This window comes from Clinocottus analis, unplaced genomic scaffold (assembly GCF_023055335.1).
Source record: "Clinocottus analis isolate CAN_PGR_092001 unplaced genomic scaffold, fCliAna1.0.p SCAF_8, whole genome shotgun sequence".
Taxonomy (NCBI): domain Eukaryota; kingdom Metazoa; phylum Chordata; class Actinopteri; order Perciformes; family Cottidae; genus Clinocottus; species Clinocottus analis.
The window spans coordinates 14219750-14246571 of record NW_027176240.1 but is presented as its reverse complement, the minus strand read 5'-3'; the positions used below and the strand labels follow the sequence as shown (position 1 = coordinate 14246571).

Genomic DNA, 26822 nt, shown 5'->3' with positions numbered 1-26822 from the left:
TGCGGGGACCCAGCGCGTATGTTTGTGCGTGCTGGAGGGCAGGGAGGCTCAGGAGAACCAGAACCAGGACTGATAAGACCTTAAGTTAGTAAAATGAGTTTAATTTTAAAGACTCTGGTGCTCAGAAACTTCCACCTTTATCCACACTCCACAGGGACTGCCAAAAGCCCCAAAGTTCCTCTGAGCTTGAAACAAATCAGATATAATGGGTTAATTAGTGTATTTAAAGTATTTGTATTTGTACCTGTTTTAAGCTTTTATGCTAAGCTAAGCTAATCTGGTGATAGCTTCATATTTACCGTAGAGACATGAGCGTGGTGGCATAATGCTCTTGTGTACCTCACAGCGAGAGAAAGGTTAGTGAATTGACAAAAATGCTGAACTATTAGTAGGCTACTTGAACACTCATTTATTGATTACGCTGAATTAACAGATCCTTATTTGTGGGACATTGTGGTTTTATTATGTTGGTAGATAATCAAACATAATCAAATGATTTCCCTTCAACATCAGTATCCTTTGATTAAGGTGTACACAAAACACAAACTTTATAATATTCCGATATGATGACTCTTCAACTCCAGTCTGGATCTTTCAACTGTTGTTAGTCAGAGCTCCTTTCTACAACATCGCCAATTCCAGCCACTGTGAATGAAAACACAAGCACGAGTCACTATGTGCCCCATTCATCGTTTTTTTTAAAAATATTTCTGTTTTGTCACAGTTGGGCTCTTACCTCCATTAAACCTATTTCTATTATGCCAGATTCATCCTTGTCCAGGGTCTTGAAGACGTCTGTTGTTGATGAAAGAAAACACCATAACTCATATAATAATGTCTGCGTGGCTGCAGGGTAACATCAAATGTGGTCACAGTGACAAAAACTCACTGAAGAGTGACTCCAAGCGGACCATGCTGCACACAAAGTTGTCAAAGTCAATGGTGAGGTCTTTGTCGCTGTAGCGGGCCACAATGATCTGATAGAGAGAGTTGTTGAGAGAGAAACCTGTCGGGATGCAAAAGTGTGAGCTTCTAACACATCTTTCTATCACATAATGAAAAACTCCCCCTCTTCACAATGGACACAAACTCATATAAAGAGCCCTCTTGCACAACTGCATATGAATATGTTGTGAAATAGACTTCTCACCAGAATCCTCGACAGCCATCCGCATCTCAGATGAGCTCATGCAGCCGCTCTGGTCTGTGTCTCTCTCTTTGTACACATCCTAACAGAGAGCTCAGCAAGTCAGTGTGTGTATCACCATTCTACTGATACAGTAAACACATAATACGTTAGTGTCCATGTCAAGAAATAAGAAACACACCAGGAACTTCTCAATCTTTGTCCACAGAATCTTAAATTCTACCAGTCCCAGCTTTCCACTGCCATCTTTCTTTGCAGTGTGTGAAGGAAAGGAGCAATGTGTGGCAGGTTGTCGACCTTTATTAGACATGTGCGTGGGTCGTTATATCATTTTTAAATTCTAAAGTCTAGTGGAGATCCAAAAATCCAAAGAAGTTTCCAAATGTGCATAAATGCAACACACACACAACATTTAAAATATCTCCATTTGATCAAAGTTAATGGATACTTTGGTTTGATGTGTTATCACATCATATGGAGTTAATAAAAACAAGCTTTTTAGAAAATACTTTCAGAAGGTGGCGTACAAAATATATTCTACAGCCTTAAAGGAATACTTTGACATTTTGGGAAATACATTTTCAACTTTCTAACCGAGGGTTAGATAGAAAAACAGGATGTGAAGGGGTTTAGAGGTTTTAATACTTTTCTTGACATAACTTAAAGGATACGTCCAGCAGATTGATCATGTTGCGGCAGGTCGTCAGGCTAAACCCACTGGTTTTTATGTCTATTCCTGAAATAGATTAAAACACAGGGGGACATTGCTTTGAGCGTCAGGTGCACATACATGCACATACTAAACTTGACTAAAAGAAGAGAAAGAAATGCTTTCTTACTCCTCGTCACCACTCGGTTGAGGATTCTCTGCAGCTCGAATGCAGAAATCTCCACATCCTAAGAATCATATGACAACGACACTCTGTAACCTGTAAGCGAGGATTTGAGACCACAAGATAATGTCTCTAATCTTTACCAGATACTTACATGTCCAGCAAGCTGTCCAAACAGTTTCTTGAATCTGTCACTGATTTCGTCTTCATCAATATGAATCTGCAGATAACAAAGGAATCATTTTAGTCCCCTGCTTCTGTTCGAACACAATCTTCAGACGGATGCATATCGAGGGATCTGACTTTACCTGCTTAACATTGCAGTCTACAGGATCATCAATCTCTCTGAAAGCAGCGAGAAGTCATACCTATCATTTTCTATGACAGTCAGTATGATTTGTCATTGTGAAATTGCACTTATTTGTGAAAGGGACGTACTGGAAAGACGCCTGTTTCTCCGAGAACACCCGCACGTAGAAGTCCCCATTCTTGTTGGGCTCAAAGGTGGAGGGGATGATGAGGTATTCTCCCGGGGGAAGACAGAAGTGGTTGGACACTTCTCTCAGGTTGATGAAGGTCTCGGAGCGTGCGGATGAAGAGTTGCGCAGGAAGAAGTTTTTCTTCAGGTGCACTTGCTTTTGGCCAGCGTACTGGAAAATGACACACACGCAGTGCAGTCACACGAGGGCGCCGCATACCTTCTCTCTGACTTTTCACTTTTCAATATTGTGTAATTAGACAAAATTAAACAATTTCTTTGAATACTCGTTCTTCATGAAAAACTTGGGCTGTGTCTTCATCTTTGTAAACATACCTCCTCAGGCAGCTAGAAAAAGACAAAAACAATCACGTCAGAATAGATACACATAATAAACACAATCACATAATGTCACAAGTGTCATCACTTGCATCTTACAGGCAGCTTCTTACCTCATATATGGCAAAGCCGATGGTCTCCATGTCCTGGCCCATTTTCCTCATCTTCCGTCTATTCTTTTGCATCAAGCCCACGATCAAAGTGCAGCCCTCCTCACCATCATCTGGGTCATCGTCCACGTCCTCCAGCTTTATGACAAACTGGGGATTCATCCAAAAGGAATCTAGGAAGGCAAGCAGTGTTTAAAAATGTAGACGTTGTCCGTATAAAAGATCATTATAGAATGTAAAGTGAATGTGTCTTCAATCAATCCCTCCAAACATCAATATTTCACAAAGTCATTCCTGTTTAATGACGTAAAGAGAGACATCCGTTCTCCACTCATACAACAGACTGATTACTCTGCTTTGCCAGTTCTCATTTTTTTTAAAAATAAAACATAATAATGATAAAATAAATATTAGAAAGTCTTGATCATTTCATAGAAAACACAATTTGTGACCATCAGTATGGCTTCAGAGTAAACAGGCCCTCCGCAATGGCAGTGATGGAACTTGTAGAAAAAGATATTTACTGCAATGGACAACAAATACTTTACTGTGTTAGTGTTAAAGACTTTAAAAAAAACACTCAAGTGTAATAATCATGTGTTTTAAGAAGGGAAATGGGAGGATATGGTCGGACCGAGATAAAGAGATAGCATATATCATGGCTAAAAATAACCTTGTAGGATAATTACAAATATTTACGTATAAATAATGTTGAATCATGCTTGTTTCAGGTTTCTGTGAAGTTCCACACGGCTCAGTGCTCGGCCCAAACTGTTCATACTGTTTATACAGTAAGTGATATTTGTTTTGTTTTTGTCAATCTGGTGAACAAAGGTTGCCTTTTAAAATATGCATTGTAAAAATCGCATAAGTATAACAAGCTTAAGCTCCATCTCCTTTTTGGTCAATATGATTTTTTGTTTGCATATGGACCCAAATATTTTACCACTACTAATACTACTATTTCATGACACACGTAAACTCCAGTGCTCCAGGTACGATTATAAAACTGGTCATACTTGGAAAGTTTCTGCAACCACCAGCTGAAACGCCTCTTCTCCACGTTTCCTCAAACTCAGATTCTGCCCATTTCTTGAAGTCATCGCCTGTGAGTGCGTCAGGGGTGAGGTTGCAGATCTCAAGGCGGGAATATTGACGCAGAAAGTCGGAAAACGACATCCTGTGGACAAAACAGTATGAGGAAAATAAAACAACAAAAACCAATAGAAACTCCAACATAATTTGCTTGACTAGCTCTTTTCCTCTCACTGGAGTATCGCAAATATAAGTGTAGCATAGAGTATATAGAATATAAAGAGTGTTTCAGCATTGTGAATCTAGAAGAGTGAGCTTTACCAGAACTCCCCATCCTCACAACGGTTGGTCAGCCGCGTCCGGTCACCGTCACTCACATATCTCCACTCAGAAGACCTAGAAATAAATGTATAACCTTCTTAATTAGTTGAAAACATGGTAGACATGAACAACAGGTCTGCACCTATGAGTCATCCACTCCACCTACACGATGAGCACAAGAACAAGAGCCAGAGTGTAACAGCTTTTGTTACCACAGAATGTACCAGCCAATCCACTGGGTGTGTATGTTTTTCTTTGTGTTTTATGCATGACAAAAACACACAAACACTTCTGCCCTCTTTCCAACAAAGGGTGTAGAACAGATGTTTCAGTTAGGCTGAGTCCTCTTATGAACAACCCAAAAGGCGTAATTGGGAAAGCCCAATTATGAGACGACGTGGTTCAAAGCAGTTCAGTTCAAAATGTAATTTTAACATGTTGGTGTCACTCATGTGATAGACTGAGGACAAGATTCCTTTAATGTAGGTGGTGCCTAGGTCTCCCTCTAGTCTTTAAGAGGTCAGGATATTGATGTTTTTTTGTCAGGGATTAATTGGAGGTGAACTAAGTTCATGGACAAAGAATAAGATGGCTTAATGGGAAATGCATGTACATAGATACATGTTTGGCTGTACATAATTATTACTTAAGTTTGTGGTGGAAGCAATTTTGAGGGTGTGTGTAATGACCCTCCCTAAGCCGGCCTCCTCTTGTGGGTGAAGTTGAATCAATCAGTGGAGTTTCAGATCAGCTGGTCTGGCTGCAAGACTATGAAAACTGGTTTAAGGCCGCCTTTCTCCCTCCCTCGCATGCAGTCTGTTTAGTTTGATTTATTTCCTCATAGCACAAATTTCACTTATTAAATATGTAAAATACACCTATTTCTAGTTACAATTCCCTGAAAACCAAACGTCAACCTCATGGTGGCGATAGAGGAAGTGAAGTCATCCCTATACGTCATCTCTTCTATAGCGATCATGAATGTTAAAAAATCCACCCAGTCGATGTTCAGATGTCCGTCCATCCATATCTATCAATACCTGGTTATTATATTAAGGGTTCTTCTGAGGGTCTAAGTGAAGCCCATTTGACATTGGACAGGGCTCATTGACCCACCTACTTCAGCACCCCTATTGCCACTCGCATGTTACTAATGAGGGCTAAAAACTAGAGCAGTACAACGATAACTACGAGAGACAATATGAGCATGTGCATTACATTTCCTACTCTTAAACCCTCACCCCCTGAAGTCCACAATACTCACTTGTCACTCCAGGCTCCATTCCACTCCACCTGACCCCACGGGTTTCTAATCCTGATCAGCTGCTCCGTGTCTCCTCTGTACTTCACCTGACAACAGAATAACATGTCAATTACTCTGAACCAGAAAACAACACACATAAGGGACACCTTAAGCATTAATCTAAATGTAATAAAAGAGTACAATTATCAAATACATCATTCCTCAGGTTGCCACATTGTAACATATATTACGACATAAAACCACTGCAGCCTCACTTGTAGCTATATGATCTGTATACAGACACAAACATTTCCTCACCGGCTCCGCCCCTGTGACCGAGTAGGCGTGGCCCTTCACCAGCTTGCGATATGTGACGGCTTCCGAGTCGGACGCGTTGGTAATCTGGGATAGAGAGAAAAAGCTTGTGAGGTAAAAACAACCACATATTGCCAACAAGGTGAGTGTGCGAAACAATAAGCTCAAACACACATCAATGGAGCATCCCAGAAGGGAGCCTCTGTCCAAGGCCTTCCTGATGATTTTGAAGAGGTGGGGATCCGGCCTGCTCAGCTCATGCCTTTCAGCAATGCCTCCTGTGAAGTCCTCGAATCCCTCAGTGGTGCTGCCTCCGGAAAGAGCCTCGTAAGATCCATTTATTCTACAGAGAAACGGAGTTCATGGATCACTAGACCAGAAAAAGAGGCACCGACAAACAGAAAGGTATCCAGAGGCTCCAGTCTTCCATACTTGGCATAAGCCTTCTCCAACAGCGCGCTCCAAAACTCGGAGCTCTCCGCTGAGTGAACAAACAGAAGCTCTCCATCTTTGGTGGGCAAGCGGTCGTCGACCACCACATCCACCCACTCACCAAACTGCCAGAACTGAGGGCCACAGAGAGGACACGTTTAGTCAAATCAAACCTCACTAAAGCTCAAAAGCAAAAGGATGGTGGTGTGTGTCAAGCACCTCAAAGTGAAATATGCCAACGTAGTCTTTCTCAAAGCTTTGGTCGTGGGGCACAACGCGAGACAAGACCTGTTTGTTGAGAGTCAACGAGGCGATGGCTGCCAGGAGCCAGCAGTCACCTGAGCACAAGGGAATAGTGTTAGCGAAGGGAACTCCTGTGTAATCTGAGGTAACCTCCAGTCACACCTTGGCTTCATTTTAGGGCGGCAGTTGTTTATTAGGTAGAGTATGGAGCCAAATTCGGGACAATTGTTTTGTTCATTTGAAAAAAAAGATTTGAACCTGAAACTGTAAGTTCTGAATTAATCAATGTGTTCAAGTTAGTGTTCTTATTTATTTGAGTCAGTTTTATTTTTTATTTTTTAAATAAAATATATGTATATATGCAGTTTCCAGTAACAGATTTTATAGATTCAACTTTCAATTTTCAAATCTTATTTTTCATGTTCAAATCTTTTTTTTTTTTAAATGAACAAAACTAACGCCGTGGGTCTGGCTCCATGGTGGAGCGTTTGTCCACTGGCCTGAAGGTAGTTTGATCCCTGGCCCCTGCCGTCTACATGTTGCAGCGTCCTCGCACAAGTCACTGAACCCTAAATGTGCCTTTGAATGTTTATCGCTCCTGATGAGCAGGTGGCCCCTCCCTGAATGTTGCCTTGTGTTGTAAAGCATATTGAGTAGTCACCATAACTAGAAAAGTACTTCATAAATACAGATCATTTACCGTTGCATCATGACACCTCTCCAAAACATACTATAGGTATGCAGTTTGCACACACACCTCTTTTGGGAAAATTGTCTCTCTTTGCTTCTTAGCTGTAAACAAGTCAAGTCTCACACACTAATGTGTGCGTCTTGCCAAACTGGGTGTGGACAGAGAAGACTGAAAAGTTGAATGAGTGACAGATGATGTCAGTGCACAGGCATTCACGTGGAGGTAGGTTTGGATTTTATTTCAGTGTCGTGTGGTTACAAAAACACCAGCGAAATTCAGTTTCCAGAGATTAAAACTAAACAAGCAAATAAGCAGTAAGCAACATACTGTAGGTGATCTATTGTCTTCACGTCTGCTATCAGTCTAAGATAAGCATGCAAAATCCTTCATTCAAATAGTTGAAGATGGAAATCAATGTGTTCTTTGTCAAATACAGTAAATATCTAATTGTGCCATCAAAATGTATTTGAATGTAATTCGATAGGAAATACAGGTCAAAGGGTAAAACATGCAGACATTGTTGTGGGATTGTATGAATGTGCGTGTGTTTGAGTGTCTCACCAAGTGCTCCTTGACAAATGTCCGTCCTGGAGGCATTTTCAACTATGAATTGTGGATTTGAACACAATTCCTGAGGGAAAAACAAGAGTCAAAGTGGTGTCAAATTGTAATGATCCCTCACGTCACCACTTCCTTTCTTGACCCCTAATGTTATACTCATCCATATCTGGCTAATTATGTTTTGCTGGATATGAGAATTACTCGGATATACTGTACAAAGTGTAGCTATTTGGATGCTGACCCGCTGCAGGAACACAATATCCATTCAAAGCATTGCAGTCTGTAAGATAACAAACAATATATATAAATAAATATCCAATATTTGTGAGTGAGTCATATGGAAAACAGGATATGACAAAAACAATATCAGTTCAACAAACCGTCCTTCAAAATAAGGTTTTGTAAACATGTTGCATGTTATCACCTGAATCTTTTGGCAGATGTTTCCATCTACTTATTGTACCCACCCTGGGTCTTTTCCAGGTGATGCCCCGTACTTTGAAGGAATTTGGTCCGAGTTCGTCATACCCTAAGGATGAGGGCAGAGCCTCGAAGCAGTCATCCTGAAACAGCTGTCCTCTCTCCAGACAGCTTCTCCTCAGTGCCTCGTAGTCCTGGTTGAGGTATTTCACCGCATGAGAGTTGGTTCCTATCCCGTGAGATTTTTCTCGGTTGTGTTGAAGCTTTGCTGCAATGCCGGACATTTTGAAAGATTTCAAGACTGTCTTTATGTCTGCGACTGTCCCCCAGAGTGTGTGTGTGTGTGTGTGTGTGTCTGTGTGTGTGACAGGCTCGACAGGCTCTGTGTTGTATGTGCAGTTAAACTGTCTCCACACCCTTTATTGTTCATACCAGACAGCAAACTGGCTCTGCCTCACCTGTTTCGCCACGCCTACTCTACAGCTGGCTTTGGTTGTGATGGTCCGTGATCGGCCCACATGAAGTCCACATGGATGAGTGAACCACATGCTGCTCCCCAAAAAACTTCGTCTGATAGCTTATAGTGAGACAACTTCAATCATTTTAATGTTTGAAATGTGCAAGATTTTATAAACACTGAAAGTCAGAGGCCATAGTTTCATAAGTTCTTTATTTTCTATCATTTGACAAAGGTTTTGGCAATAAAATCCCTGCACAAAGAAATCCAAGAGAGGAGCTCTTTGAAAAAAAATGGAATAACACATTTGAGTGATGTTACATATCTCCATGTAATATCATTTAAATGTATAAATACATGTTATACCTTTTTGAGCATTAGGAACATATGACTAAAATCTTTTACATTGTTTTTTACTTAATTTATGAATATTCAAATAATGTCTTCTTGGATCTTCTTGCAGTTATGAAGAAAGGGTCCTTCCTTGTTGTGTCTCCAGAGTCAGTAGATCGCCAGGCACAGCCACTGTGAGAGGAAACATAGTTACACAAGTCGAATCTAGAGGTGCCAACGAGCCCGGAGCTTTTGTTATTCTCTTACACACCTGCTGTATATCCAGCTCAATCTTCCCTTTGTCAGCTCTCTCCAGAGTCTTGAATATTTCTGGTTGCGAGACAGAAATATAAATACAGGTATTGTGAACATGCCTCCAGATTCATATGAGACATACATGCTGTGTTTGCTGACACTTACTGAAGAGCATTTCCATTTTAATGAGACAGCCCACAAAACTGTCAAAGTCTATGGCGTACTGAGCATCGGCGTAGCGGTTGACAATGGCCTGCAACACAGAAATGTTGACCTGGAAACCTGGGGAAGACAAACAGCGGTCACTTCTCATCTTATGTTTGCGTGTCAGATCAGTTTCGTTGAGGTGCACTATTTCTGAAGTATCATTTTTGAAAAAAGTGCCAGATGTTAGCAGAGGGATAATGGAAGGGTTCTTCCAGAGGGTTATGTTACACAGCCTCGCCCACTTGTTTTGTTCCTGCATCAAAGTCGACATCAATGAAATCAATGTGCATGGAGGGAGTCACCTAACTGGTTTATCAAGCCTGTCAGACACAGACACACACACACACACACACACACACACACTCGCTGTGTGTGGCTACAGGGCTAACAAACAGGTCATATTTCTAAAATATGTCTCATAACTTGGTGAATAAGCATGTCAACTATAGGGGCACCCTCTGTTCAAATATAACTAAAGTCTGCAGGATACATCTAAATAGCTCATTTTGATTTTTATCAGGAGAGCAAATATTATTATTCAATTTCAAGCCATAAAACAATACTTGCAGAGGATGTTAGTTTTGCATCGAGGCCTTTTAGAAGAGGTGAGGTCATAATGAAATAAAAATCATTTGGATTTGGATTTGTATAGGACATGTTTCACTGATATTGTTCCAGTATGCAGATATTTGCGGTGTTTTAGTGCATGAGATTCCTCTCGTGGTCATGTTTGTTACCTGCTTCAGCGGCTGCGCCTCTCATCTCGTGGGAGCTCATGGTGCCAGAGTTGTCTGTGTCAAAGGTCTTGAAGATCTCCTATATGATCCAGGCAACCATGTGTTGTGTGAACAGATACAGACCTTAGTTCCAACACGGCCAACGATCGTTTCAAAACGCAGGAATCAAAGCTTACCAGATATTTCTGGATTTTACTCCACAGCGAGTGGAATTCCAGCAATCCCAACCTGGCACTTTCATCTTTCTGAGGAATGTTAAGGTTTATAAAAAAAAAGCTCAGCCTGGATTATTTATTCAATTTATCGTTCACGTATGTCAATTCCATAGTTATAATGCATCCATATCCCAAAAGGCAGGACATTGTATTTCTTATATAGGATACATCCAGCAGACTGACAATGAGGCGACCTGTCTCAAGGCTGAAGCCATCTGTCTTGATATCAGACCCTGCAAAGAAGGGAAACAAACATAGCGAGTTGCAACTCTTAAATCAATGAAAACAAAAGAGGCCAAACGCCCTTATATGTAAGAGTTCAATGTACTCACGATGAGAGACAACGTTGTTCAAAATTGTAACCAGTTCAAAGACTGATACCTCCATGTCCTGTTTGAAGAGTGCACAATATACGTTGTTTTTTACTTTGTAATCAAGGTTTAGATGTAATGTCCTTCCATTGCCCATGTTGCTCTACCTACATTGCCAGAAATCTGCTTGAAGAGCTCCTTGAAACGAGGCTCCACATCACTCTCAGATATTTCCTCCTGAAAGCAAGAGACAGATAAGTCTTATCACTAAATGCCAAATAGTTAAATAGGGGCGTCGGCTTTTCAGATTCTCGGCCTTTTCACAGATATCGGTGAATATTGAGTGCAACATACTGTAAGGTAAAAATAAAGCACTAAGTATTTAAAAAAGACATATTTCCTTGAATCTCAGTTCTAAAGTGGGAATAAAAGAATGTCCTTCTAGAAACTTGCGAATCATTTCATCATTCATCAGCGCAACTTATTAGTATTCAGCGGGTTTTCTTACCTCTTCCATTCGAGCATTGATGTCCACCTCCAGTGGACTGAAAAGATAAAAATGCAGCGCTTGAGCACACTCAGTCGGCGTGTAAGAAAATAACATTCACAGGAACTTTTGACTGAGTATGAAGGAGTTGGCCTCTGAGCTTTGTCCACTAGATGGCAGTATAAGCAAAACACTCTAAACTCTGCATGATCTCATAAATGTCAACCCACATAGGGTAATCTACATGTTGCTGTTACACAGATACCTGGTTGCAGCCTGTTTCTCAGAGAACACCCTGAGAACAAAGCTGCCCTTCTTGTGAGGCTCGAAGGTCGAGGGAACTATTGCATATTCTCCTGGAGGAAGTTTGAAGCGGTCGCACACTTCCCTTGTGTTGATGAAGGTTTTGCTCATAGCCACAGCTCTCTGTCGCAGCAGGACCTCCGGACCGAGATGAACATTGCTGCAGCCTTTGTACTGCGGATTAACAGGAGAAGATGGTGTTCATTACTGGAACTTCACAAAGGTAACAAGAAATGCACAATGCAATCAAACAACACTCGTGACACACTTGTGTCTATTTTGCACGTAAGGGATCGATGCTGGCATGTGACAGACCTGGTCTGGAACCTGTAACAAGGAAAGAGACAGAAGTATTTTAGAAAATCAATCAAACACAGAGCACTAATTTCAAATAAAATATCACATTATCCATATAGACACCTCATAAATGGCAAAGCCAATGGTTTCAAGGTTGCGGTCGAGCTTCTTCTTCCGTCGTCCATCCTTTTGCATCAGCCCCACCAGGAAGGTGCACCCATCCTCCCCATCCAGAGGATCGTCATCTACATCCTCCAGACGCACCACAAACTGAGGGTTGGACGAGAATGTGGCTGAAACACACAGAAGCGCAATCCTTTATATGGCGGAGTCTAACTGAAGTTGTAGCTCAAACATACACATGGTTGCTCTCATACCTTGGTTGTTGCGGCAGCCGCCAGCAGTGGATCCCACTCTCCACATCCCTTCAAACTGGTAGTTGTTCCAGCGGCCCACATCATCGCTCATGAGCGTGTCTGGGGTCAAGTTGCAGATCTCCAGCTTGGTGAATTGCTTCATAAAGTCTGAATAGGACATCCTGAGTAGAGGAACACTTTTCTCAACAAAGAGCATTGTGTTCTCCTGAGTCTGAGCCTCAATAGTTCTTTTGGGGTTATTGGAGATCATCAATCCATAATACAGCATCGACAAAATGTCTACAATACTGTTTATTGGCATGTAAATGAAAGGTTAAAGATAATGTTTTTACCAGAACTCTCCGTCGTCAGCCACATGGTTCAACTTTGATTTCTCATCTTCACCGACGTACTTCCATTCACTGGATCTAATTGTGATTAAACAGGCTTTTATGAATATCCTGGAATTAAACAATGGTAGCTAATGGTTAATAGATCTAAAATGTCATTGTTTACCCATCACTCCAAGGCCCAGTCCACTCCACCTGACCCCATGGATTCCTGACGCGGACCAGCTGAACCAGCCTGCCTCGGACATGGACCTGGGAGAGAGAGCAACAACAGTGGGAAGCATCATTAGCACGCAGTAAAAACAGCTTATTGATGATAGTTTCGATAAATCGTATACCTCCTCTGCTCCAGTGAGGGAGTATGCGTGTCCCTTGACCAGTTTGAGAGCTGTAACCGCCTCTGTCTCATAGGCATTGGTGATCTGAAAGCACCAAAGAACACTCAGATCATGTCGGTTGTTGTGTTTGCGTGCAGGTAAGCATGCAAATCGGTATGAAAATAAGTCTTACATCTATAGAGCAACCGAGCAGTGAACCCAGGCTCAGGGCCCTTTTCACAATTTGGAAGAGATTCTTTGGAGCTTTGTCTAAGGTGTATACTTCTGCAATCCCTCCTGTGAAGTCCTCAAAACCCTCAATAGTGTTTCCTCCTGACAGGGCCTCATAGCAGCCGCTCACTCTGTCAGACGCACAGGGATGTGGACAGATTCACCAACTATATAGTTATACAATTTCACAGCATTACCATTTCGATGAAGCAAAAGATTTAGGGGGACAATCCGTACTTGGAGTAGGCTTTCTCCAGCAGGGCGCTCCAAAACTCTGAGCCCTCCGCTGAATGGACAAACAGCAGCTTTCCATCTCTGGTGGGTAAACGGTCATCGACCACCACATCCACCCACTCACCAAACTGCCAGAACTGAGAAGAAAAATGTTCCCATCAGAAAACTCAATTTCAAAGAATAATAATAACAATTCTGCTTTAATCTTATATAGCGCTTTTCGAAGTACCAAAAGACGCTTTACATAGGGCAGAGGCAGACCAAAACTAAAAATAGAAAGACAATGGAGCAAACAAAACAAAGAAACTGAACATTTTTGAGAAAAAAAAGAAGAAGAAGATAACTGGAGAAGATGTGCGGATTGAGTCATGTAGTGGAGGGTGGGCTGCAGGGGTTAGCAGGTGAAGGAGAGGTTAAAGAGGTGGGATTTGTGGGCTCGCTTGAATGATGATAGGGTGAGAGCCTGACGGACGTGGATGGGGAGAGCGTTCCACAGAGGGGCTGCAGCAGAAGGCCGTGTCACCCCAGGTCCGACGCTCGGTCCTGATGGTCTTCAGAGTGTTTGCACTGGCGGACCTGAGGCAACCGGTTGGGGCGTGGAGGGGAGTTAGGTCTGAAAGGCAGGGTGGGGCCCGTTATTTAGGGCTTTGTAGGTGGTGAGTAATATTTTAAAGCCTATCCTGTATTTGACCTGTAGCCAGTGGGGGTTGCGTAGGACCGGGGAGATATGTTCATGGTGGCGGGAGGAGGTGAGCAGTCGAGCGGCAGAGTTCTGAACATATTGGAGTTTATTGAGGATTTTGAAACACAAACTCATGCAAGGCCATTTTTGTGTGATTCTTGGATAGTGTTGTTCTGTGCTCTACGAATCACACTAATTGCTATAAAATTGGTATCAAACACAAATGTAGATAATAACTCAAAGCTTTTGTCATTAACCACGGGGATGCGGTTTGTTGTATGAGCTCAAATTTGCAGGATCTTCATGTTTGCAGTGCTACTCAACTTTGAACTGATGGTGGCTCTGCAAGGACTGTTCCTAGATACTTTATGGTGATGTGTTGATCAGCTTTGTAAGTGAACAAGTAGAACATGTTTGTGGCATTGACTCATTTATTGTTGAATGAACAAACTGAAATTGATCAGAACATATTCGCTTTTGAATTTTGCCTGATTTTAGCACCAGATGGAACTTTATATTTTGCTCCCAAATTTGTACTCAAGTATGTTAGACTGTCCTATACCAGTGTACAAGTTTCCATTGTTGATAAGTCCTCATTCTATGGTCAGACATGGTCGAAAGACAATGAAAGAAAGCAGTAAAGGGAAAAAGAAAGCAAAAAACCTGAAAGGTCAGAGTTTTTGGTCACATGAGAAAGGCTTCTGTCTGACCTGGAAGTGAAATATCCCGGCATAACCCTCGGTGAAATTCTGTCCATGGGGCACCACGCGAGCCAGGATCCGCTGGTCCAGAGTCAGAGAGGCTATAGCAGCAAGAAGCCAGCAGTCCCCTGCACATTAAGCACAGAGACATGGTCTGAGATTGAGCAATATGTGGCATTTATGCTGTAAACAGCATGTGCCTACAAACGACGTATGTCATAATTCCCTCCTACAAGCTTAATGGGAGAATGGGTGGAGGCCGGGTTCATTACAGGGATGTTTATGGTTCCCTTCTAATCCATCCTTTTTTACCCTCACTTACCCAGAGCTCCTTGGCAAATGTCTGTCCGCGTTGCCCCATCATCTATGAACTTGGGGTTTGAGCACAGCTCCTATAAAGAGCACCAAACAGTCACAAAAAGTTGAACACGCATGAACAGTTTTGAGAAACCTTTTCTTAGATTGTCCTGTAATACTGCTGAGACGGTAGAAGAAAATACCATTCTGATCCAACACATTTAAGTAAATTATCTCCCAGTGATTATTACGAGAGTGAACGGTATAACTGCTAGTTTTGTACTTGATAGTACAGTACTTGAGGCATAGTTTAACCCTCTGTGGCTTTTAAGTGTTCTGGGAAAGTAATTAGCTTCTGTTTTTTAAGTATCTTCTACTTCTCCTTCCGCAATTTTTGATTTAAAAAGGGGAAATATTTGCAATTCAGTAAAATAAACAATTACAATAGCCACTGACACGTCACCATCAAGCTCAGTGTAACAATGAGCTTCGTGACATATTTCAGTGTACTTTTTCAATGGTGTCTGTGTGTGTTTTTATCAGTGGCAGCTTACCGTTGGCCTTTTCCAAACAACGCCCCTGGTTTTGGGTGAGTATGGTCCCAGCTCTTTGAAACCCAGTGATTTGGGCTCCGCTGGAAAGCAGTTGTCCTCAAACAGGCGTCCACGCTCCAGACACTGCTGGCGCAGAGTGGCATAATCCTGCTTGGAGAACTTCACTGCCTTCTGGTTAGTGCCAATGCCTTCATCCCTCTCCTTCTGATGGGCCAGTCGATCTGCCGTGGATGTCATCTTCACCTCTCAAATGTATGTCGAGTCCGTGGATGCTGATTTCCTTTTTTGTGAGTTGAGTTGTCTTGAGAGCTCACCTTCCATCAGCTGCGCACAATCCAGGCGTGTCTTTGTCCTAGCTTCCTTTATAGCTCTCACAGGTGAGGGGAGGTTTGGCTGTGGTCAACAACAGACAGCAGCAACTCTAAGCAAATCAGCAATGAGATGGCTGTGGCCACAGGAGAAATACAAACAAGAACACGCCTAAAGGCAATTTGGATCAGGGGGGGGGGTCTCTGACTTTCTGATGAGGACATACTAAAAATAGAGGACACAAACACTTACATTTGTCTGATAATAATTAGACACTTGGTTATGTTCTATAACAATAAAGCGATAAAAAAAAGTGTTGTTGTTATTGGAAGGGATTAAATGTAATGCTTACTGCTGAGAGTTGTGAAAGAAAGCTTAAAAGCATGGAATGAAGCAAGTGTCAAATTGAGCAAGAATTATAATGGGCTGTAAATGACACAGCGACACTGTACCCAACAGATTTCACCCAGGTTCAGTCAGCTTTGGAGCACTTTGCGCTCATATCATCTTTGCATCCTTATTCTGTAGCTACATCCTCTACGCTCAGTACAGACAAAGCTGTTCCTTTGTCAAATAGTTCTAAGTCTAAACTGGTTTATGCTGGAGCGACACTGCTTTTTCATCTGCTGAATACAACACTGTTTGTTCTGTGAGCCTTAGAAGCACCACATATTGAAGATATGAATAAAAGGTAGGGAAGTGAATCCACCCTTGTTTAGATTACCGCAGAATAGAAAACCGAAAATATAATTAATATAACTGTCGCTTAAAGAGGACTCACTAAACTGCAGAGCAGTGCTGGTGGGGCAGAGTGCCTGCTTCTGATCCGACATGGAGGCGAGCACGATGAGCTGCACATGCAGTTTGTGTTACTGCAAAAGTAAAGAAGAAAAGATTTTCTCTGTTTCAGCCAATTATATACTGACACAACAACACAACCAAAAGCATTCTGGAGAAGAATACTTCCTGCAGATTAACTGGATTTTCTTGTTTTCCAAGCTGATATTGATGCTTCTATACCAGACATGAGCTGTGTTTCCAAAAGACAACCGGAAACAATAGACATAATGGAGTTCCCTCCTGGACAACAATAATGAGGTTATCCACACTGCCTATTGTGGGATGCTGAAGCAAGGGTGGGTCATAAACCAATGAAGGTTGTGTGTACACACTCTTGTTTGTGAACATGTCATGACAAATGAGTGCCAATAATAACCCCTCCTCTTTTTACGAGATACACAAAAAGGACATTAATTGTTTCATTCATATAAGGAAAAATTAGACAACAAATGGAGGCCATGCAGGAAAAAAACAGACAAATTCTGGTGGATTTTCTTGGTATTTGAGGCAGTTTGCTGACAGACTGGACAACAACTGTTGGTAGTCAGTGAGTGATCAGCATTGAACACATCAGTAAAACTGTAATGAAAGCTTGTGATGAGTTGTAATGTTGTAAGCCATTACAAACTCTCTCAACAGTCCATCTGTGATATTCATTGATTTATTTATGTCTGCTTCAGTATTTCTATAATGTAATGCCAGTATTGATAGAGTGCATTATTACAGGGCTTATGTGACATTACAAATGATTCATTATGCATTTACTGATGTTTTTTTGTTTTTTTTTACCAGGCATGCAATCGCCATCACTCATTGTTGTGTAAGTAAAAGATACAAAGAACCGGAATGCGTACATTGCTTTTTGACTTTGATATTTGGTCCCTTTGGTTGTAGATAAATCAGCAAACATGTGTTTGCCACAGTTCTTATTTTCTGCAATAATCCTAAATCCAGAGGAAAAAAATCAGTAATCAGTAAGATTGTCATTTTCATTTTGATTTAATAAACTCATACACTGAATTTTAGGCTACATTTATGCTCCACTCAACTTTTCAATAACACATTTAAAACTTGCATTATTTCTGAATTGTATATGGAAGGACACAAACTCCTGGCTGCATTATAACCAAACAAAGGATAGTAACATCTGGAGCAGTATTTGTCTCTCCTCAGGTGACCTTTGATTTTTGATATTGCATGGCTGGCTGAATAATCAAACTATTAAAGCTACAAAATAAGGTATTTATTTTATAATTTTTACAAATAGTAAGCTTTTCAAATAATTTTAAAACTTTTGTCCAGAAATGTTCATGTTCTCAAATGTCAAGATGACACAACTGTAAAAATTTCATTTTGAAGTGGTGTGGAGGAGTGAACAGGATTTTGCATCATCAAAAGACCCCAACTGACATTTGTGGCTGAGTGAAAATATTTGTAGAGCTCTCTGAAATATTGATAAAAATATCTACTTTTAACTTACAGGTAGGATGTTACACTTTTCATGTCAAATCATTAGCTTTAAGCTAGTGTATTGTGTATTTGGGCGGCGCTCTAGGAAGCAATGTTTAAGTGTGTTTCTGGGGCTTTTATTCTGGAGGGGGAAAACGGAAAAAGAGGTGCAGAAAATTGTTTCAAGTGAAAAGCTACATAAATAAAGTAGTTGCCGACTTGGCTGAACGAAAGAAGCATCATGTTGGTATTTTTTTTATTATCACACACTCAGCACAAGAAGAACCCTCGGCTAAAAACATTTTGTATTGATAAAACTTTTTATTGTATTTAAAAAGTATATAATTTAAGTCACTTGCAAAAACAAAAGCTAGTGCTAGCGATCGAAATTAGTTAGCATTAGCTACAGGTTACGCAACCAGATGTCAAAAGTCACAACAGCAAGTAATTTCACAGTATAAATGGTTATTTAACATTTAAGATTATTTATCTTTTTAAGATTATTCATCTTTTCACGAATATGTGGTTGCGTCACTTGACCATTTTTAGCCTGGGAAGTAAAAAAAAAAAAAACTCTTAAAAACTAAAGCACTATTTTTTTGTACCTAATTACTTACCTTTTTAGAAACTTTATTTGTCGTTGACCCGTGCGGTGGGCAGCTGGGCGAGATGGTGGCCCCTCCTCCTGAAGGGGCGGGGCCTCCCTGCAGTGCGTGTGCTCGGCGGAGAGGGCTGGACCTGGACCTGGACCTGCGCTCCCCGGCTTTCTGGACCACAGCCCCCTTTCACGGATTTCTACGATTATCAAATCTCCGACCCATTGGGAAGGAGCCGTTAGTTGCCTTTAAACCGGTGGTGAGTGTGGACGTCTTGTTCATTTCCTTTCCAATAGCGTGGTAATTTAGCAATCTCGAGATTAACGGCGCCTCATGGGTTTATTGTACTCCGGGCCACCGTGCGGCTTGTTAGATTTAGTGAACTGCATTAGAGTTACCGCGGCGACTGCTGTCGTATTCAGGCACACAGATTTAATTCAGCTTTGACATCCGGTGTAAAACGAGTGTGATTGTGTCGTAAAAATATGAACTGTTAAGAAATAATTGTGGCAGGCTGCAGGCCAGATCGCAGAAATAGCCAGGCCTACTGTACCACTGAACAGGTGCTGTAAACAATCTAAGCCTGCATGACATGCTGTGGCTTTTTTGTGCAAGTAACAGGCCGATGAATTCACAAAGTAGCCAACATATGTGCAGCATAACTCTGTCTGCTTTAGGGTAGAGGGGACGCAGTGTTTTGACAGAGAGCTAGGCTGTTGGTTGTTTTAGGGCTTTGTTGAGGTTAAAGTCCTATGGATGACATCATCGCCACAGGACTGCATGGATCAGCTTTTCCCTAACGTGAAGCATAGAAATATTCTTTTGGTCATTAGCCAGCAGTAGTCTCTGTCTAGCAGAGGGACATTCCTACAGCAAGAGAGGCCTCAGGGTTGGGGTGAGGGAGGGGAGGGAGGGAGGGAGGGAGCTGTTGGTTCTATAAACAATGTCCTTGCATGCAGAATTGTTTCTATCAAAAGCAAAGCCAGTTTTGCACAGCAACACATCCTTTTAAAATACATTGTGTGTGTGTGTGTGTATATATATATATATATATATATATATATATATATATATATATATATATATATATATATATATATATATTGTAGCTGCATCCACATTTTCTCCTTCATTAGAATTCCTGTCCAGTGGAGCGATATAAAACAATGATCCAACGTTTCAGTTTTTTCTTTCACTGATTCAGACGGGGATAGCCTAAGTAAAAACAAAGCTATTATGTTCTCCCTTGAGACGTGACTGGAAGTTGTGAAACTGTCCGGATGGAAAAGCAAGTGCATTTATGGAGGAGAAAAACACCCCCGCTGAGTGGTGAACACTTATGTCCATTAGGGCTGCACAAGCTTCTGCAGTTCAATCCAAACGATTTGAATAAGAAAGCACTTTCTCTGTATCTGTGCCAAATCTTCAGTGAATGACCTTTCTCTCTCTCTCCTTGCTCTCTCTTTTTGTCTCATTCTCCCTCTCAGCCTGCCTATACAGCCAAGGTATCATATTTCTAAGTGCTTTTGTTATTCCTGGGTTTTGTAGTGTTTAAGGTGTTGTCACATTCCTCAGAAATAGCTTTTCGTCTGTTCACATTTTCTATTAATTCTCTGCTGGGCTTAAAATTATGTTGACTTCTTCCAGAAATTTGTACTGCAGGGCATTTATTTATAATATGATTAGTTTCATTTAGGATTTGCCTTTTGCAGGGATGTAGCCTGGACATTAGAAATACTGAGGTCACAAGTCCCACCAACGCAGGCCCACCACTCTGAGGAGAGTTTAATCAGAGACCAAAAACAAGATCCCTCAATTGTTTTGATTAATTATAGTTTTTCCGTATTGATTATTCAATTAAAGCTAGGGTTGGTATTCTTGAGAAACTAGCAATAGTACGCTAGACTAAAATAATTATGAACCTAAACAACGAACACAGCTATTGTTAGCGCTCACAGCTGTCAAGCTAGCAGCTTGAGAAACACTCCAGTGAAGAGCAACGAGAGCATGGGCACTGACAGAACAACATTTCTGGGAGAACGTGCCGAATGCTTTATTTTCTTTATTATTTTTAATGCCTCAAAAGATTACAAATAATGAATCGCCTTAAATACCCACAATGCTGTTGTTAATTGTAGAATGTGAAATTCCCCTCAGGTTGCTAAACCTACACATTCAATAAACAAACAAATGGAGTACCAGAGACCTTACCTCAGCTCCCTCAATGGCCTTTTTGCTTTCATTTTTCAAAGTCTAAACTTTGTGTTACTTTTGTATTGTATTGTAGAATCCAAATGCAGGAAATAAATACACCTTTATCACTACTATTAATTTCATTTTTACACACGCTTCCACACTTGATTGCTGTGCTGTAACCCTTAGACAAGAGTGTGCCGCCGATTAGCTCTCTGCTATTTATAGCACTGTGAATACTCACACAGCCCCATATTTTTATCTAACACCAGTATGGATCCAAGCGGAGGGATATCTGCCACCATACAGGCCAACAGGCTACGAGCTGAAGGCATGGGCTCCAAGGAGCAGGCTGTGCACTTCTCCAACCAGGACTACGAGGCCCTGAAGCAGGAATGTTTGGAGTCCGGCTGCCTGTTCGAAGACTCCTACTTCCCCTCTGAGCCTCCGTCGCTGGGCTTCAAGGAGCTCGGCCCCCATTCCTCCAAAACTCGGGATGTGGAGTGGAAGAGGCCTACGGTGAGTGGGGACTGTCAATGCATAAAACTGATAGTAGGACACACAATAACAAATGTACTTTTTCTACACCCACATGCAGATGAAGAGATGTTTTTAAGACACAGATTCTAAACCTGAACCAGGATATTAAATACCTCATCATTCTTTGGCTTGCTGCTCATGGAACATTTTTCAACAACAAGCACGTGGCTCTGACTGTCGGAGAAACATATCACATAAACATACGTATCCCATACACAGACATATCCTATGGCATTGTGTTATTTCATGTCTGCAAACTCAGACAGAATAGGACAAGTCAGGACAGAAACCTCTCAGACCACTGCAGCTGTTGGCATCGCGTGGCATTCCCTGACCACTCCCTCACTCCTGATATTTGTTTACAGTGCTTCACTGACACAGGAAGTTGACGTGTAGATGCAAGAATAGCAATGGTTTGAAAGATGTCGCCTTTTAGAGTAGATTGTGAAACATGTTGACTCGTCTGGATTCTGACACTTTGATGTGTTTGATTGTCTTCACTCAGATGTATATATATATATTTTTTTCCCATAGGAACTGACAGAAAATCCTCAGTTCATTGTGGGTGGTGCCACCAGAACTGACATCTGTCAGGGAGCGCTGGGTGAGCCCTTGTCGAATCTTTTGAATGCTGAATCTGCCTTGGCCAAAATAGACTTGGATCGATTAGGTTAGAATTAGATAAAGATTGTTAAATCTCACTTGCAGGCGACTGCTGGCTCTTAGCCGCCATCGGCTCTCTCACCCTGAATGAGAGGCTTCTTCATCGGGTTGTCCCTCATGGCCAGTCCTTCCAAGATGAGTATGCTGGAATCTTCCACTTTCAGGTACTTCGATATCATCCTCCACACGTTACACGTCCCATCAAGCAGAAGGCAAGCAGTTTAAATTGATTGAGTTGTTGATTATTGCTCTGTGTTGCAGTTCTGGCAGTTCGGCGAATGGGTAGATGTTGTGATCGATGACAGACTGCCTGTCAAAGACGGCGAGCTCATGTTTGTTCATTCTGCTGAGGGCAATGAATTCTGGAGTGCCCTCCTGGAGAAGGCTTACGCCAAGTAGGTATTAGAAGAGCCTCGGCAGTTATTCAATTATTCAGTATGAGTGCATGTCGGAGGACGTTGTAAATCACAAGTGTGTGTTTGCTGTGGCTTCAGATTGTGTGGCTCTTATGAGGCTCTGTCCGGAGGAAGCACCACTGAAGGGTTCGAGGACTTCACAGGTGGTGTGTCTGAGATGTACGAGCTCCGCAGTGCTCCCAGAGATCTGCACAGGATAATAGTCAAAGCTCTGGAGAGAGGCTCTTTGCTGGGCTGCTCAATCGACGTAAGTGCTGACCGCGCTGGCACACCACCAACACATGTGGATCATTGTTGCATCATCTTGAGGGAAAGCAATAACTGTAAAAGCCCTTCTATTTATTTCTGTGTCAGTCAATGAAGTAATCATGTTTTCATATTATTGCAGATCACCAGTAACTTCGACATGGAGGCTGTTACATTCAAGAAGCTTGTGAAGGGCCACGCCTACTCGGTCACTGGAATGAAGGAGGTCTGTCTGTGTATGACTCTGTTGTCTTTAATCGGTTACCCTTGTAAATAATATGGATGGTCCAAAGTGGCCCCTAACTACAACTACACAAATATAACTGTGCGCTATGTAGGTTAACTTCCGCGGCAACATGGAACGCCTGATCCGAATACGTAACCCCTGGGGTCAGGTGGAGTGGACTGGTGCCTGGAGTGACAAGTGAGTTAATACATGTCTTAGTTTACTCAGTATTTTTCCATCCCTATTTTTGTTTAGTTACCGTCTTGCTTTGTGAGCCTTAAATCTCTTTCTAAATGTTTATCCCAGTCTATTTGTCTTGTTGCGTGTGCAGTTCACCTGAATGGGATGAGATTGACGCGTCTGAACAAGAGGACCTGCACCTGAAGATGGAAGACGGAGAGTTCTGGTAAGACGTCCCAGGTGCTGTTGTACCGTAGAGCGATTGTATGTACTGTTGGTATTTTAAAGGACTAGTTTAGCATTTTGGGAAATGCACCTATTCACTTCCCTGCAGAGAGTTACATGAGAAGATTGATACCACTCGGCCACCGTACTCTCTGCAAGAACATGAATGAGTCTTTATCCCAAAATGTCCAACTATTCTGAAACGGTTGCATTCAGGTTTCTGAACCCTTATTTGAATCTTCCAGGATGTCCTTCAGTGAATTCAAGAGGCAGTTTTCTCGGCTAGAGATCTGTAACTTGACTCCTGACGCTCTGTGTGATGACGGTCTCGGCCACTGGAACACCAACAAGTTCTACGGCGCGTGGAGGAGAGGCAGCACCGCCGGAGGCTGCAGGAACCATCCCAGTGAGTCCCGACCGAACGGTCTCGCACCAAAAGCCTTTTAAGTGTACACACTGACGGAGATAAGACACGGACTAGGAAACAGGCTAACACAAGTGCACCGTCTGTGCAGACACATTTTGGATCAACCCTCAGTACAAGATCACGTTGCTGGAGGAGGATGATGACCCAGAGGATGATGAGGTGGCGTGCAGTTTTCTAGTAGCTCTCATGCAAAAGGACCGCCGCAGATATCGGCGCCAGGGTCAGGACATGCACACGATTGGCTTTGCTCTTTATGAGGTGAGAAGAGAGGTGAAAACCAGCGTTGTCTCTTTGCCCTTCTCACGGTTGAGTTTTTTTCTCAGCTCATGAATGATTTTTTTTTCCCTTTCTTTTCTGCAGATTCCAGAAGAGGTAATTCATGTATATTTTACAGCACTGCTCATCATGTTAGTTAAAAAAAAAACAGGTGTCAGTAGTATATATGATTTCAATCAAATGGACCCAAACACATGCACATGCATCTCAACCTCCGTATTGTTCCCTCCTGCCGATAGTTCAAAGGCTGCCAGAATGTCCATTTGAAGAAAGATTTCTTTTTGAAACATTCATCGTGCGCTCGCTCGGAGACCTTCATTAACCTGCGAGAGGTGAGCACGCGGCTTCGCCTGCCGCCTGGAGAGTACCTCATCGTCCCCTCCACCTTTGAGCCCAGTAAGGAGGCTGACTTTGTCCTCAGAGTCTTCACTGAGAAGCAGTCAGAAACAGAGTATGTGGGTTTTTTTGCATGTGATTTTCGTGTCATTTGAGTATTTATCATTCGTATAAATGTTTATCTCCTGCTCATGTTTTTGTCCATCGCAGAGAACTGGATGATGAAATTTCTGCTGATTTAGGAGATGATGTACGTATCAGTGAGACACTAAAACTAAAATGGTACATCCTAGTCTCTATGAGTAGTAGAACATAACACGGAGTCTGATCATAAACCAATGCCTTTTATATTTGTGGTTTTCTACAGGATGAAATAACTGAAGATGACATTGATGACTCCTTTAAGTCCATGTTCGCCCAGCTATCAGGAGAGGTAAGTCTGAAAAACAGATCGGTCTCGTTTTGCATCTCAGTTTGCATCTATACTTGCTAACACGACTCAAATGATTTGCATATTATAATGTTGGTCGTGATAATAGTGGTATTATTTTTCTATGTTTAGTGATATTTCAAATAACATCTAAAAGCTTAAAACATCCACAGTGGCATCAGCTTTTTATGGGGAGGAAAACAAAGTAAATCAAGTCTTTATTCCTCTTGTCGTCTGTGCTTTTTCAGGACATGGAGATTTCTATTCACGAGCTTCGGACCATTCTAAACCGAGTTGTCTCCAGGCGTGAGTTTTCTGTTGACTTTTATTTTACAATTCTTCAAGTTCACTAAGATGTGAAACTAATTTTAGGTCATGAGCCACATTGAGCCTGATTTGATCTCAAATGGGCCAGACCAGTAAAATCGTTGCATATTAACCAATACACAACAACACTTCAAAATGTTTCTCGTTCTTCTGAGATGTCCGTTTGTCTCTCTATGGCTATATTCATCAGCTGTATGTTTGATACTTTTGGTGTAGAACATTAATTTCCTGGACTTTTAGAGTGTTTCTTCTATTTCAGACAAAGATCTGAAGACTGATGGCTTCAGTATGGAGTCATGCAGGACCATGGTCAACCTGATGGATGTATCCTCTTGAGTTAACAGGCAGGAATGCGTCACAATTGTTCTATTAATTTCATCAGAAACAAAAAAAACATGCATTGAACATGCTTGTGACTGTTTGTTTGTATGTGGTTTCGCCCCTTGACATTGCGCTCGCCAGAAAGATGGTAGTGCCCGTTTAGGCCTGGTGGAGTTCCAGGTCCTCTGGAACAAAATCCGAAAGTGGCTGGTAATTATTAACGTCAAAGGAACAATATTCCCACTTAGAGTCTTTCAATTTAAATTGTTTTCTCTGTCTTCCAGGTCATCTTTAGAGATTTTGACCTTGACAAGTCAGGGGCCATGAGCTCATATGAGATGCGTCTTGCTGTGGAGGCAGCAGGTATAATTTTCTTAATTATCAGCTCTACAATCATTCGCTGTACAAACACACACACAGATTAGGAAGTGCAACATGTTCTTTTAATTCTTTAACATTGTTGTCCTGTGTCAGGTTTCAAACTCAATAACAGACTGAACCAGATTCTGGTGGCCCGGTATGCAGAGAACGAGATGGTCGACTTTGACAACTTCATCTGCTGCCTGGTCAAGCTTGAAGCCATGTTTAGTGAGTATTTATGTCCCAGAAGCGATTGTCAATGTATACTGTGTGTTTGCAGACTTGAATACCAGTAAAAGTATTAATTGTGAAACTTTTAACAGGGTCTTTCCAGCAGTTTGACAAGGAGGGATCAGGAGAAGCTGAAATGAATGTCACAGAAGTGAGTTCTGTTTAGAAACAAAATCTCAATACATTGTGTTCGTCTTTCTGTTTAACTAATTGTATTGCTTGTATTTCCAGTGGCTTTACCTGACAATGTGTGGTTGAAGAGGGCATTCTTCACTGGAGTGAGATATAAGGTAAAGGCACAGTGCCTGCAGATTGCGATGAACCGATGATCCATCAACCTTACACATCCCACCTCAGCCTATGTAAGATACAAAAATAGCTGTATAACAGTAAGCAAAGTCCAATCAAGCCAAGTGTCTCGCAAACAAATTTAATAAACTATGCAAACCTGCAGTATGAAGCAGTTATTGTGCCACATAGATCTGTCGTCTCTGTAAAAACAGCATGTCTCTGACTCTGTGCATGACCACTATCAGACACTGTAATCTGGCTCGTTGCAAGTGGATTCAGCCTTTCTGTATGTATGAGTTTCAACTGATTTACTAACAGTAAATTCACTAGTGTCCTAATTTCAAACTTATTAAAATCTCTTTTGCCTAGAAACGCATAGAATTTGTTTAGTTTTATTTTGTTTTATTTTGTTTTTTTTTGCACTGAGTTTTTAGTTTGAGGAAGATGC

At 41.7% G+C, this 26822-nt stretch overlaps 3 protein-coding genes across 4 annotated transcripts; 1 reads left to right on the top strand and 2 right to left on the bottom strand.

The window, feature by feature from the left end:
* Window positions 1–399: 399 nt before the first annotated feature.
* On the bottom strand, window positions 400–8516 carry LOC137780110 (calpain-2 catalytic subunit-like). 2 transcript variants are annotated; one of them, XM_068568451.1, is made up of 21 exons: window positions 8216–8516; window positions 7749–7818; window positions 6473–6591; window positions 6254–6387; window positions 5996–6164; window positions 5825–5908; window positions 5528–5613; window positions 4264–4338; window positions 3927–4087; window positions 2911–3080; window positions 2795–2806; window positions 2419–2630; window positions 2289–2325; window positions 2135–2200; window positions 1987–2044; window positions 1819–1883; window positions 1329–1397; window positions 1151–1229; window positions 890–1006; window positions 737–795; window positions 400–645 (listed from the first exon to the last, which is right to left on the bottom strand). In XM_068568451.1, exons 1-21 carry the CDS (start codon window positions 8450–8452, stop codon window positions 622–624), a joined length of 2103 nt encoding a protein of 700 aa, XP_068424552.1. In that variant the 5' UTR covers window positions 8453–8516; the 3' UTR covers window positions 400–621. The 2 variants fall into 2 exon arrangements, with proteins under 2 accessions (XP_068424552.1, XP_068424551.1); XM_068568450.1 differs by having other exon boundaries at window positions 5825–6164.
* A 342-nt stretch (window positions 8517–8858) lies between these two features.
* LOC137780111 (calpain-2 catalytic subunit-like) lies at window positions 8859–15729 on the bottom strand. Its single transcript, XM_068568452.1, has 21 exons — window positions 15493–15729; window positions 14964–15033; window positions 14651–14769; window positions 13262–13395; window positions 12987–13155; window positions 12815–12898; window positions 12643–12728; window positions 12480–12554; window positions 12148–12308; window positions 11894–12063; window positions 11789–11800; window positions 11436–11647; window positions 11192–11228; window positions 10855–10920; window positions 10705–10762; window positions 10541–10605; window positions 10334–10402; window positions 10158–10236; window positions 9379–9495; window positions 9230–9288; window positions 8859–9150 (listed from the first exon to the last, which is right to left on the bottom strand). Exons 1-21 carry the CDS (start codon window positions 15727–15729, stop codon window positions 9127–9129), a joined length of 2103 nt encoding a protein of 700 aa, XP_068424553.1. The 3' UTR covers window positions 8859–9126.
* A 3094-nt stretch (window positions 15730–18823) lies between these two features.
* LOC137779533 (calpain-1 catalytic subunit-like) lies at window positions 18824–26750 on the top strand. The gene is made up of 22 exons (XM_068567404.1): window positions 18824–18945; window positions 20174–20191; window positions 21152–21398; window positions 21954–22023; window positions 22128–22246; window positions 22344–22477; window positions 22577–22745; window positions 22887–22970; window positions 23083–23168; window positions 23302–23376; window positions 23621–23781; window positions 23891–24072; window positions 24318–24529; window positions 24625–24664; window positions 24782–24847; window positions 25093–25150; window positions 25431–25495; window positions 25634–25702; window positions 25777–25855; window positions 25967–26080; window positions 26176–26234; window positions 26315–26750. Exons 3-22 carry the CDS (start codon window positions 21153–21155, stop codon window positions 26339–26341), a joined length of 2115 nt encoding a protein of 704 aa, XP_068423505.1. The 5' UTR covers window positions 18824–18945; window positions 20174–20191; window position 21152; the 3' UTR covers window positions 26342–26750.
* Window positions 26751–26822: the final 72 nt, after the last annotated feature.